The sequence below is a fragment of the Ptychodera flava genome, chromosome 20 (genome assembly GCF_041260155.1).
Source record: "Ptychodera flava strain L36383 chromosome 20, AS_Pfla_20210202, whole genome shotgun sequence".
NCBI classification, from domain to species: domain Eukaryota; kingdom Metazoa; phylum Hemichordata; class Enteropneusta; family Ptychoderidae; genus Ptychodera; species Ptychodera flava.
Window position 1 is genome coordinate 20,519,984 of NC_091947.1, and position 14,988 is coordinate 20,534,971.

General features: G+C 37.8%; 1 protein-coding gene across 1 annotated transcript; it reads right to left on the minus strand.

The window, feature by feature from the left end:
- Positions 1–410: 410 nt before the first annotated feature.
- On the minus strand, positions 411–14,966 carry LOC139120279 (uncharacterized). Its single transcript, XM_070684562.1, has 3 exons — positions 14,590–14,966; positions 11,040–11,827; positions 411–3,460 (listed from the first exon to the last, which is right to left on the minus strand). Exons 2-3 carry the CDS (start codon positions 11,798–11,800, stop codon positions 3,124–3,126), a joined length of 1,098 nt encoding a protein of 365 aa, XP_070540663.1. The 5' UTR covers positions 11,801–11,827; positions 14,590–14,966; the 3' UTR covers positions 411–3,123.
- Between the last annotated feature and the right edge of the window lie 22 nt (positions 14,967–14,988).

Consider the following 14,988-nt stretch of genomic DNA (forward strand, 5'->3'; position numbering starts at 1 on the left):
TTCAGGGTGTTTTTTTTGCTGCTTACAAAATGTATTTCTGAGTCAACAGACGCTGTATAAAATGGGCACGTATGTGGGCGTGACGAATCAACATTCGCGTCGCGCGTCTGTGATGTTTGATCGTGTGTGTATTCCTGTATGTCGCACAGACGGAAACCTAAAACTGTGGACACACAGCGCAGAGAAGCCAGCATTACACCGATTGCTGTGATCTGAACTCAAGAGAGTAAGGCGACACCGTTATCATCCGGAGCAGATGTTCTGCCAGTGACACCGCTGACATTCATTTCTGCGTCTTAAAAATATCCGTAGACTTTTCGAACTCGCAACTCCCACGAGACGATAACAGCGGACAAGCAGGAAGAATCTAGAATCGGTACAGAATGATTCACATCTCACACTATACAATAAACAGAAACTTCGCAGCCTTTTATTTCGAACGATGGTATGAGAAGTACAGTCTAAATATCAAATCGTCGTACTTTCTCACTACTACGGAACAATCCAGGCCGGCTACTTTTTATGGAACATCTATGTTAAATGTACACATTTTTACAAGGCGAAAAAAACCGAAATACTTTCGATTGCACCACTGATACGATAAAATATAAATGATTTTTGCCAAAAAAATATACATCTCTGAAATTATCGATTACAAACAACACTTTTTTTACACTTGTAATGAAACTGAAACAACAAATATTTGCTCTTTACATCAAAGTAGGTAAATTAATAAATTACTTTTTTATGGTCATTGTCGAAATATCACATAAAAAAAATCATAGATGACATACAAAATTCTGCTGAATTATAATCATTGAAGAATACACACTTTGTGATTGCCTCTTTTTTCGAGAGTGTCCTCTGCAATTCTTTCAACAGAATGCATACCTTTGTTCATGTTTCACATGGATTTTGAAGGGAAAATAATCTAGTTTTATAGCAACTATGAACTGATTATCAAGACGTCTGTCTCCAAAGCAAAGCCCTGGAGAGGCTATCAGCATGTTAAGTCTTTCATAACATTGCAATTTACAGTGTCTCTTGCATATGATTTGCCGGGGGGAAATAAAACCCTCGGTGTACTCAATATTGAGGCTGAAATAAACTGGGAACTTATGGACAAGCTGCTGTCAATTACAGCATGAAATACAACAAACACAAGAAATATACCAATTAACAATATAATTACGTAGAAACTGGTCGGCAATCGCTCAGCAGCTAATGTTGGCAGCGGAATCTTGATAGATGTATAAGCACATAAGCACACACACAAAAAAAACTTGGCAGCAAAATTAATATTGATATGTCAGAGTACAGGGTTTAACAATTAATATGCAGTACTGTTTTGCATATGGTACACTGGATTAAGTACAAGCAATGACCGTGCATCACATGTGCTTTGTCCGGAGAAAATAACACTTAATTTGCACTTTTCACAATTCGTGTTGACCAAAAAATTGTCCAGTGACAAAACTGCTTAGAACTGCTAAGGGGGTTTGCTATGTCTCATTTCCATATTGAAATGCAAATTCTATAAACTCTTGTGGCTGGCAACACCTGAGCTTCTTTGAACAATTAGGTGTTTTTCTCCCGACAGAGGAACTTCAATGTTGTTGATGAATATTATGAATGTTAATTTCTTTCACAGTGGGCTTTAACTGGGAACGTCCTGACAGACTGTAATTTATTTTTCTGATGAGAATATTTCCCACACTGCAAAATTTGGTTTTTACTTTATCCCGTTAAAACATCTATGAAAATTCAAATACCAAAGAGCTATCTGATCTCCTGACTGGCACACCGTAGGTAAGGCAACTTCAATTCCGAACTAAAATCACATGCAAGCAAGATTTTGGGCATCTTGAACTTTACTAGGAAAAAAATAAGTTTTTTATGATATTCCCACTCTGGTATTGAACATTTGAATGAGAGAGCCTGCTTTATCTGTTAAATTCTGTGTAAATAGTACATAATACTGTTGACACAACTTCGTATCCTTTGTACACACACATTCAGATACACATGTAATCGAGCATTTTTTTTAAGAAAACCCCTTTTGTAACACCATGTGCGGCTTGTATTCTATTCATACAGGTTCAAACACAGTGAACAGTGTAAGATTAAACCTAGATCACTTTCTATATCAGAGATCTAACGTTGCCACACAACTGTGAAGAGAAGGGTTTTATCAAAATGTCAAGGTGAAGTGGAACCAACCTGGCAGTCAAAATGAATTCATTTTTCCAACACAGACAAGAAAATGCAAATGACAATAACAAATTTGAAATTTATAAGAATTTTGCCCCGGTAATTTGAGGTGAGACTGGTCTGCAATGACAAGCCATGGTCACACACCAAGGGTGTGACAAGTGTAGGGTGTAAAGGTGGGATGCACCCCCAGGACAGATATTTGGACTTTCAATTTTTAACAATCCTTTGGTAATCTACCATTTGTGAGGGCTAAGTTTGAAACTCTGCCTAGTGCCTTCAAGTTTGTTGACACTGTAGATCCACGCATATAATTTGTGGAAGAAGTTCCATTATGTACATTATACTCGTAATAATTTTACCATAGATGAGGGGGACACAGCAACTATGTACTTCCACACTGCATGAGTAGGATCAATGCTCTATAGAAACTTTCAATTATGAGGGAAGATTACAAAAGACTGCGTGGAACACGCCAACAATTTTTGTACCCTAATTTTAGTAACCGCTTGTTTGTCAAAACAATTCTTTGACTAGCTAGTCATTCTATTTCTGATAGATACTCTAAAGGTCAAGGATCATTAGATGAGGGGGTGGGACAATTTTTTGACGTAAACATCTGGTAACAGAGTAATTCCTGGAATTGTGACGGTAGATCTAAATTGTGACTTCCCAGTGAAGTATTCCAGGTATGGCATTTAATGGCAGACAGCCAGAGGCTACAGAACTCTTCTGAATTTAACATATTTTTTTTACCACAAATGATTTGACAAAAGTCCTTAGGGCAGTTCACTTGAGAGAACGCAGGCCCCGATTTACACACACATCAAAGTGAGATGAAATTCCAAACGAGAGTTTCACAAATGTCACACAATCCGCAACTTCCAACGGTTGGCATACTGCATGCTTAATTCACATTGAGGACGGCGACAAAAAATTGATTTCGGCGCGTGTCATGAATTTCTTTTTCATGTCTTTGGCGGAGTCTACTGACGCCTGGGTCTGGGGCTGGTCAGGCGGGAAAAAGTCCATGTCCTCCCTCTGGTGGAAGGGGGTCCTCGTGGTGGCCGAGAACCCCTCCTTGACAACCCTCTGAAGCAGGTTCAATTGCTTGGCGTCGTCCCTGTGCACACATACGTGTTCACTGGGTGGTTGGTACATGGGGCCTATGCCTAGGAGCTTCTTCTTGTCTGGGTGTAATTCAATGGGCACGCAGCTTGCGTCTTCACTTGTTAGTTCATGCCGGGGTCTGAAAAAGAATACGGAGTGAATATTTGGTTAGACATGGCATGAATGACTGCTTGAAGTTTGTATTTTTATGAAATTTGTGGGGTACAGAGCTCATATTGTATCAGTCTTGATCCTCCATTATTTTGGGGTAAAAATATTTATCTTGTGAACTGAGGTGAAACTTCAACTTTCAAATTTAATGGTCACTTTGTTAGAGTGGGATGAATTCACACTTAAACACTGGGAAGCTAAGTTTGGCAACATTTACTGGGTGCCTGCCCTTGACAGACCCTGATGCAGTGAGCAATAGAAAAAACCATCCTTTCACAGAGTATGTGGAGGTATTAACAGAATTACTTTGTAGTCAATGGCATTGCTTTGTATGCAAATTTATTTTTTCCCTTGATTATAAAGTTAAAAAAAAAACTCCAAGGTGATATTGGTTTTAGAAGAGTGTACACAGGTGATGTGCAAATTGAAAAAAAAATGTCACAAACAAGATGGCACCAAGGATACTGATAGATATGAAAGCACTGATATGGCCATATGTTGATGTTTGGACATTGGCAGGTCATTGTCCCTTGGCAGAACTCTTCAAACACAGCTTGACATTATGTGCAGTCTCACTGTGTGATGTATTGCATGCTTGTCTTGGCTTTCCATGACCTGCAAAAATGGCATTATCCCATTCAAGACGTATAAGCTCAATGTGTCTGTAATAATAATATAATATGGCCTTTTCTGCTTCAGCCCCCCCACCCTCCCCTATGTCCAGTAAATGGGATCTGCTATGCCATAGTATATGATGGGGTGAGACCACAATGTAGTGGTGTTAGGGTTGATGCACACATATGGTGTGATGAGAGAAGGGTAGGTGTAAGATGATTTTGCCAGTCATGACATAGTGCACAAAGACTCATGATGCTGTGGTTTCCTATTTACAATCTCCTCACACACAAGGGCTGTGGCTAGCTTTCAATAACACATTCCCAAAAAGTGCACCAACAGTTCAGGAAACACACAATCAGGAAACATCAGTTTGATTGACATTGTCAATTATCACCATCACGAGATCTTATTGTCTTGTTTAGCCCACCGCAGTCTGTCAAAGTCAAGGAGCTCTCTGCTGGTAACTGTACCAGGGTGACATTTTTATCTTGTATTAAGTGGCATGTAGTAGCTGTAGCTTTGGACCGTGCTTTCAAGATATTGTGATGTGTTCAACTTGGCCACACAGTTGCTCTGAAGGTAATTAAACTCTGTATTATTCAGTGACAAACTGTATGGCTGTATGATAATTTTACCTATTTAGGCCAGAGAAAAAAATTACTGTCCTCCTGAGAAATTTTTTTGCAAAGCTACACTGGCGGTGAACAAAATTTACATTTTTTTTACACGAACCAGGAAAATCTCCCTCCATAGACTTTGTTACTTATGACTTGGAGTCTAGATTTTACCAACTGTTCACAATAATAGAGGCATTACATATATAGGCAGTGTTGACAGAACAAATTCTGACCATTTCCCACATTATTCCAGAAGAAAACAATACACTGTGGAAACGTGCAAAACAAGAATGCCCCTTCAAGTAAAACAATGGCAGTTCATTTCCAAATTTGTGACAAAAGAAGCGGTGATTTCTTGGAACAAAATTCCTTCCTGGCCTTAGCTAAATCTATCCTTGAACTGCATGTGTACTGGATTTGCTATAAAGGTAAAGAACCTTTCAAGGTCACAGTCACCAACAAAGTGTGAAATCAGCGACATTGTAGAAAGTTCAGAAAGCGGTAATAATGATGGGTAAATTGTCTCCTCGGGCATGTATCAGATATTGGTCACAGTGCATGTACATCACAACCTTCTACTATGGATAAGATTGCTCAACTTATTGATCAGTGCATTGAAAAAAGGCTGAGGATAGTTCCCTTTCTTTCAAGGTACTATGACTATTTTTGTGTGTGTTTTACTTACTTCCAACTTCAAGAACAAACCTTGAATTTACTTCATCTACAAATTGGGTCTGAAATCATATCACAGACTCTTATGGTTGGCATGGATATGAACACCACATGTGGATCAAACAATCTCCAATCTTTGAGTCTCGAAATATTTTTTTAGTCTGCATGCTCACTTGCATGTCAGTCCTCCCCATCATCCCATGCAGGTTCCTGTGTTTGTTTTACATTCTGGGACCATATGGCCATTGGGTCTTCTATGTATGCTTTACCAAATTTGCATCAAAGTCAAATTGAAGGGTGGCTCAAACGTGTTTGACCCTCAGATCATTCACCTCATCAGGAAATTTAACTAAGTTTTCAACAAAATGTTAACACATGAGAAATTTGTCAGTCAAAATGACTAAAAGCAAGATGATTCCGTACAGTATGTCCAAATAAAGATCAGAATACGTTGTATTATTTTCAATATATATGCAAATGGTTGACACGGACTACAATGTGCCTTCATGGACATACATAGTGCTCCACTGTAACCAGGTATTTTGAGACCTGTAATATAATAAGGATACTGTGGTACCAATGTTTCTGTATTTGCACAGTTATTACAAAATGGGTATTTGAAAGTTTATTTTAGTGCTTGACAGTTTCCTGGCACTGTAATAAATAAGGTCTCCACTTTTGCTGAACAGCAACTTGCGTGAGTCCAAAATCATATAATATTGCTACTAAAGCTTGGAATGCACCTCAGAGAACATTTTTCTAACCCTCAAAATTTTATGAGACTTTTCAGGTCTACTGCTTCTGAGGACACAAGTTGAACTTGAACCAAGTGAAATAAATTCCAGTCTTGTTTTTGTGAAAATCAAACATTAAATTTTCCCCATAGAGTTAACACAGGGTATATTCTTTAACTTTTCAAAATAGGATAAATTTTGGCTAATTTCTTTCTCTATTCCCAAATGCCACATACTGAGCTGATTTTCATTCCTGATTATGAATAAAGAGTGATTAAAAGTTTCCTGGAGCAAAGTGCAATACAAGCAACTGCAAAAGTATTGAACTGCCAATTTCAAGGAACGTATTTCCTTAAATGTGGATCATTGAAAGACTGGTTCTGGCATGTATCCTTAACCTTTCACCTCTTACGTGACCTTTACTTGGGGCAGTCCCACTCAACACAACCCAGCAAAATAGTGGGGTTGGGACAAGTTTTGAAATTCCCTAATTTATGAGGGCAGCGATGATTATCAACAAAAAATAGGGCTGTCTGTAATTTAAAAATGTTGGGCAAGCTGATATTTATGATTTCTTGGTACCAAGTATCTCTTATATGGTAAAAATAAAATATTGATAACTATTGCAAAAGAACGCTTTGGATTCTAACAATTAATTTTCCAGCTCTAGGAACTAAAAAAAATAGCGTCAATGACACCGTAGCTCCCATCCTGGACTATTAGTGTTTGTTCTCTGGTCAGATATTTGAACATGTGTGAAAGGGATAAAGTGCATGAAGTGAAAATACTTAAATGAAATGTACTGGAGACAGTGAAATATGTTTAATGTAATTATTCAGAATATAAAATGGAAAAAATACAGAAGTAGATATATCGAATACTGTGATACAACCATTAACTCAACAAGTCATTTACAATGACATAGTCCCCACTTGTAATAGGAGTATTAGTCTTGATGGGGCAGGAAAATGTGGTCATTAAGAAGTATCACTGGAGTGTATATGTTGAGATCTATGGGCACATAGGTCTATGTCGTTGTTCCCAATTTGAAACACATGAGGCATGTCTAAGTTATGGTTCTAAATCGGGAAAAAGATCAGACCTCTAGCAGTATTGGCCAGCCAAGAAATACATATGCGCATTATAAATGAGGTACAAGATGTGACATCTTAAGGTCTAATATCCTATCAAAATTGGAGGGTATAGAACTTGTGGTTACTGAAATATGCATATATATGTATAATCAAGGTCAAAGGTCATCGAGGTCACATGACATTTGAAAAAAAAATTATATTGCTTATTAATCCCTATATGCCAAAAAATCAGATCTCTAGCTCTATTCGCTTGCCCAGAATTAGATGTGTACATAATTAATGAGGTAAAGCGTGTGTTGTCATAAGGTCTCCCATCCTACTAAATACAAAGGACATAGCACTTGTGGTTACTTATTTATTGACATAAACATATATTTTAGGTAAAAGGTCATCGAGGTCACATGACATTTGGTCAAAAAATTTCTCTCCTATAGTTATCCCTATATACCAAAAATCAGACATCCAGCTCTATTGGCTCGCTCAGAATGAGAATATGCGCATAATTATTGAGGTACAGTATGTGGCGTCATAAAGTGTCCAATCATACCAAACATGCAGGGTGTAGCACTTGTGGTTACTGAGTTATGGAAAATATGTATATTTGAGGTCAAAAGTCACCGAGGTCACGTGACATTTTGTCAAAAAAATTGTTTTGCTAAGTTATCCCTATATACCGAAAATCAGACCTCTAGCTCTATTGGCTCGCTCAAAATTAGATATGTGCATAATTAATGAGGTACAATATGTGGCGTCATAAGCTGTCCCATCATACCATATATGAAGGGTGTAGCACTTGTGGTTACTGAGTTATGGACAAATATGTATATTTGAGGTCAAAGGTCACCGAGGTCACGTGACATTTTGTCAAAAAAATTGTATTGCTAAGTTATCCCTATATACCAAAAATCAGACCTCTAGCTGTATTGGCTCGCTCAAAATTAGATATGCGCATAATTAATGAGGTACAATATGTCGCGTCATAAGGTGTCCCATCATACCATACATGAAGGCTGTAGCACTTGTGGTTACCGAGTTATGGACAAATATGTATATTTGAGGTCAAAGGTCACCGAGGTCACGTGACATTGTGTCAAAAAAATGTATTGCTAAGTTATCCCTATATACCAAAAGTCAGACCTCTAGCTCTATTGGCTCACTCAAAATTAGATATGTGCATAATTAATGAGGTACAATATGTGGTGTCATAAGGTGTCCCATCATACCATACCTGAAGGCTGTAGCACTTGTGGTTACTGAGTTATGGACAAATATGTGTATTTGAGGTCAAAGGTCACCGAGGTCACGTGACATTTTGTCAAAAAAAATTGTTTTGCTAAGTTATCCCTATATACCAAAAATCAGACCTCTAGCTCTATTGGCTCGCTCAAAATTAGATATGTGCATAATTAATGAGGTACAATATGTGGCGTCATAAGCTGTCCCATCATACCATATATGAAGGGTGGTAGCACTTGTGGTTACTGAGTTATGGACAAATATGAATATTTGAGATCAAAGGTCATCAAGGTCACATGACATTTTGTCAAAATATCCGAGATATATGCGTGAACGGATGGACTCACGGATGGACGAACAGACGGACATGACCCAATCTATAAGCTCACTGGACTTCATCCGTGGGGACTAAAAATTGTGTCCCTGCATCCTTTTTGCAATATGAATACGATGAGAAACTAAATTTTTATTTTTCGTGGCCTTATACATGGGAGTCTATGGAGATCTGCCTTATACATGGGAGTCTATGGACGTGTAAACTAAAAATATGCAAATTTCACCACGATTTGCCCAAATTTGGGAAAGGTCACTCCTATGCACTTCCATACCAAGTTTCAAATCAATCGGACTTGTGGTTTCAGAGCAGGAGATTTTTTGACCAAAAATGGGAGAAAATTACAAAAAATTCATGAAAATAGCAAGTCCAAGATACTGACCCAAGATGTGCACAATCATTTCATGTCAGCCAAAAGTACTTACATGCTAATTTTTCATGTAATCTGCTCAGTGGTTCTTGAGTTTTTTCAATTTTGACTGTTTTTACATTTTTTCACTTAATTTGCATATTTTTGGCAATGACAACTTCATTTGAACAAAATCTCATCTACAGCCCATCATCCATGTACACACCAAATATCAAGATGAAATGTACAGCGGTTTTGGAGTTTTTGATGTTGACGGACAGACATACAGACATACAGACATACAGACATACAGACACACAGACATACAGACATACAGACATACATACATACAGACATTTCCTAGCCTATAAGAATAGCTTCCATTGCCATATATCATATGGCTATGGGAGCTAAAAATGTTAAGTCTTGTGGTCTTGATTTTGAATTTGAAGAGCACAAATTATGATGATGTTGTGATAGATTAATTCAAGGTAATTTATTAAACAGAAAATCACAACTTTATAGTTTATTGTGGAAAACTTATCTGTAGTACTTTGTAAATATTCATTTTATATCTTGCCCAATGTAAAGCAATTTTCACACACAACCGAGTACTTGGTGGTTATATCTCCATGTGCTTTCCCGTCACCATGGTTGAAGTTCTACCTTCTGCAAATTTACTATTTCTTCAAAACCAAGAATGTAAGGTAAGGGACTGGTCAGTTTCTTCAGCTGGGGGGGGGGGGGGGGGAACGGTGGATTATTTTTTGCTGACGTCAAAAAGTGGCTGACCCCCCCTATTCCAACTTTTGAAAACAGGGTGACCCCCTTATTCCAACTTTCGAAAACAGGGTGACCGCCCTGCATGCGACAAAGGTAAAACAAAAGGTGGAATATAAATTGAATAATTCAGAGAGTGTGTGTGTGTGTATATATTTGGGGTATAATTTAAACATTCAGTCATTCTGTGTTTTAATGAAATTGTTGTCATGTATGAATGAGCTGTGAATGTACTCCACTCTTTTTATGCATAAGCAGATGTCCAGAACTGTTGTAAGAAAAATGTGATTGTGAAATATTAGTGCATGTTGCTTTCTAATACTGAATTCTCATAGAGGAAGCAGAAAAGTATCAGGAACTTGTCATGCTTTTCATATGAACTGCAGATTTCATAATGATTAGTACACTTTGCAAAACAGACTTTCAATTTACAGACATCAAGATATATCTGACATATATCTCTGATATTAATTAACTGCGCCCGAATCGCGTGCTGAAAAATATTAAAATCCAGATATCTCTGATGTATATACATATCTGATAAATGAAAGTCATGCAATTGAAGGGCATGCTGAAAAGTATTGTTTGATATTTAAAGAAATGCGCCCAAAGGGTGCGCCAAAAAATTTTAAACATACAGGTATCTCAGATATATATACATGTATATATGTCTGATATACTAAAGTTTCGCACTAGGACAGGGCTCTGAAATATATGTCTTATTATCATTAAAGTTACGTGCCCAAAGGGCGCTTCGAAAAATGCAACTGAATGATGAAATTTGTGGCTGGTTTTGGCAAGTATGAGCCATGTCAAAATTAATAAACACACTGACTCCCCATATTGGGCATTTCAAAAACATCGTGACCCCCTATCACCAAAGTCAAAAACAGGGTGACCCCCATGAATCCACCCCACCCCCCACCCCACCCCCCAGGCCGAAGAAACTGACCAGTTCCTAGGATGGTATTTTGGGGTTCCCTGATCTGCAAAACTGCTTGTTAGGATCTAGACTGGTGAAAGAGGGGGTCGAGGGTACTGGCAAACTTCTGCACAGGTGTACCAAAATCATGCAAACTTCTTAATCAGGGAATAGTGTTTAAGGAAGATTACCTCAGTCTTGGTGATGACTTTGGTGTGCCGGCAGGAGAGACATCAGCACTTGAAGACGGAGATATGGCGTCCACATCGGGTAGTTTCACCTCGGAACCATCTGGCAGTGCGATTGTCTTCATCTCTGGCTCCTCGTCAAAGGAGGCTCTGGGAGTTACACTGTGTCTCCGCAACAGCGAACCACTCGCAGATTTCCCAGTGGCTGAAAATGACACTGGTTCAGCGTCGTCCTCTGAATCAGTAAGGCCATGGTTGTAGACATAATCATCGAGTCCCATGGCAAGTTCTTTATTCAGACTCTGGAAGTACGAATGCTGGACTTCTTGGTCGTCCGGAATCGTTTTCTTCATGTCGTGAATATTAGCATATGAGGAGGAACGTTTCGTCACTGGACGTTCACCTGTGATTCTGGTACCTTGCTTCTCGGCTGACTTTATCCTCTGCTGACTGAGCTTCTTAGAAGCCCCCTCAGTGTCAAGGTCGTGGGATTTACTCCTTTCAGCGAGCTTGCGCTCCAGTTTGGCCTTGCTATCGATGGCGTCCTCCCTGGCGGTTTCTTCGGCCACGTCCTCTTTCATTATGGTGTCGTATTTGTGAGGGTGCTGCTTGATCAGAGAGCTGAAATCAAACATTTGTAGAAAGGAGTGTCTCTGCGGTGACGGTGCCGGCATGTCCACTTCCTTGATGTCGTAACGCTCTTCACGTGTCGGAATCTGCATGGCTGACCTCAGTCGCAGCCTGTCTGGATCATCTGATGCCATCTTTGACAGTTATGGATTCAGTCACATCTGTGGAAATAAACAGAGTGATAAATTTGGTGATGAGACTTTGATAGACTATTTTACATCTCCATGTAAGTTTATTATAACATTTCAATACATAAACAAGAGTAAACGTTTGTAATTTTTGTTTCAACATTTCTGTTCTTGTTAAGGTTACTTCACGCCTTGAAAATGAAAGATTTAAACTTTTGTTCAAACTTTCGTCAAGCAAACTTTAAACCATTCTCTTTCAAAATCCTGTACCTTACGTCATCAAATTTACTAATACTCAGAAAACACGGCTTAAAAATAACTTTTTTTGTGTGGTAGTCCAGCTGGACTACCATTCCCAGAAATAAGTGGTCCTGAGGGAATCTTTTAGTCCACCTTTGTTCATACTATATGGCTGACTTTTGGTCACATGACTGATGTATCTGAATAATCTGAGACACAAATGAAAAGGTTTGGGACTCCAGCATCTGTCATATTGTTCTCGTCCTACACCAATGTCCAAATGACACAATTACTATTCTTGAAAAGTTAGCTACATGTAGAGGACAGCTTTGTTCAGGTAACAAGTGAGAATGAACAAGAGTTGTAGCCCCACGAGACCACCATCTCCAGAAATGAGTAGTCACAATGCAAGGTTGGGTTGTCTTGGGAAAAGGAACTAACAACACTGTTAATTTTGAACTCAACTAACATTGGGGCAAGGGGACAGATGTCTTCAAACAACACTCACACATCCTATAACAAACATATACTCTTACAAGGGGCTCTCTTTCTTGCACAGGTATTCCTTTCCCCTTGTTCCTGTACCCCATAGAAAATGAGAAATTCATAAAACAACTTTCTCTATTCATGATAACCTACTGATTTTTGGGTTGATTTCATCAACTCATCAGGCAAGCTAAACTCAGTTCATGAGCCATTATGGTTGCCATGAAATGTTAACATTTTTTTCATCTTTGCATGGATGCCACTTCATTTACACAGCTCCTGGCACTAGGATGACACTGATATTTCAACGAGGATAAACTCTTCCTTATAAATGCTGGACTAAAACAGACAGTTTCATTGTTCAGCAGTTGACTTTACAAAATATCTTCAATTGACATGTCTTTTATGCATATGAGCACAGCTGTATCATTTATTCTCAATCAATGTGATGATTTTTTGTGTACTCTGGAAACGATGTACAATGTAAACCTGCATATGACTGCACACATGTCTGATATCATGGAACTCCAATCCTTCAAGATTGTCAGTTACAATTTTTAAGGAGTATTACCGAATGGCAAACAACAGGGTGAATGACATGTACATTAGAGTGTATGCCTATGGTCAATCAACCACTGCTACTTGATTCTATATTGAGAATCTGTCGTCAAACACTGGAGGGCTAAACCTCCAAACTTTTCTTGTAACTGACAGAACTAATGGTGTCTGTCATGATGGTTGGCACATGTGACACGTGACTCATTGAGTTAATTCTGTATTGCTTGGTAGCCCTGATTTGTCACAGCATTGATTTGCCTCCTTTTGCTATGTATTCTATATACATATCTAAATAAAAAAACAAAAAACAAAAAAAAAAATATATATATATATATATATATATATATATATATATATATATATATATATATATATATATATATATATATATATATATATATATATATCTTAGTATGTCCCCATGGGAAATTACATTGCTCGAAACAGTGCATGAAACTTACGTGGTAATAGACATTATTACTTTGTACTTGAAGTAATTTGTGTTATTATATATATATATTATATATATATATATATATATATATATATATATATATTATATAATATATAAGATAATGTATATACACTTTGCTGCTCCTGTTATTTTTAGTGAGCCCCTGTTTATAAAAGGGTTGCAATAAATAATTAAAATTTATAAATAAATAATATATATATGAGCTTTGATGTTGGATGGTCTGAACAAACTTGTAACTTTATTTACTAGCTTTAAATTTGTTCACAAGGCATCATCAGGTCAGTAAGAAGAGAAGACATGTGATGGTCAAAATATAAAAACAAAAATAAAATGAAAATTATAGATTACACACACACACACACACACACACACACAACACACACATATATATATATATATATATATATATATATATATATATATATATAAAATACTAAAACAAGACAGGATACAGAACAATATGTAAAGAATGGAGTGTTGCAGTGGTGATTGACGTTTTATTTTTGTTTAGAAAGTTTCATTAATCTAATTCAAATAAAATTTGTGAAAAATGATCACCATGAGCAGCTACGATTGTATAAAGATTTATCTAACTGACAGTGTCATGTCACCTTCAAGTTCAGTACAAAGAAGTCACACGTGAAGAAAGAGAAGGGCGGCATGCGGTTACTGCGCAATATTAAAGTAAGGTTACAGTTTGACATAGTAGTAATGTTGATCGTTGATGTGTTAAAAAATAATCAACACAAAAACAGTACACACATTATGTACGCATAGATAGCGGTACTGTCTACGATTTCATCAAAATAAATGTATTGTAGTTGATCCAGTGTCACGTTCACACAATGTGTAAATTCGTTACAGACACTGTGCTGAGAGTGAGACAGACTTTTGGGATATCCGGGTCAGTTCAGTCAGTTTGAGGACAACCGAACCTACTCAGTACCTCGTTGAACTGCGGAAAACAGTCATGGATTTTGGTGGTATTTTCCAACAGAATTAAATATTCGAATAAAGTGCTGATTACAATACTTACAAAATCGGGATATTCAGAGAAACGAGAGCCCGGACACTTGTTGAAGTGACTCGATAAGACGTTGACGGCATATGTGAAATGTACACAACAGACTCGGGTCGAGCACAAGGTCACCGCGAAGTGGGTCGAACTGGAATAGCTGTCATCAAAGACAGCTAGTGAAATAAACCATGGATATACAAAACATCGTGACAATAAGCTTCAAATGTTCCCTGTGTCCAGTTAGTCACGACACTCCATATTATAAAATGAATACAACGCAAGAGACCTGTTTGTACGCTGGCTGATAAGAAGAGCACCTTTGTGAGGGCCTATTCGTATTCTTCGGCAGCCAAAGAATATTGTAGTCACGTGTGAAACGTCGTATGCCGAGACTTGGCGAGATTACAGCCTCATTCA

Excerpts from the sequence above, each read along its gene's own strand:
- LOC139120279 (XM_070684562.1), bottom strand. The coding sequence starts at position 11,800 with ATGGCATCAGATGATCCAGACAGGCTGCGACTGAGGTCAGCCATGCAG. Across the intron at positions 3,461-11,039 it reads AAGTCATCACCAAGACTGAG|ACCCCGGCATGAACTAACAA; the intron begins GTAATCTTCCTT and ends ATTCTTTTTCAG.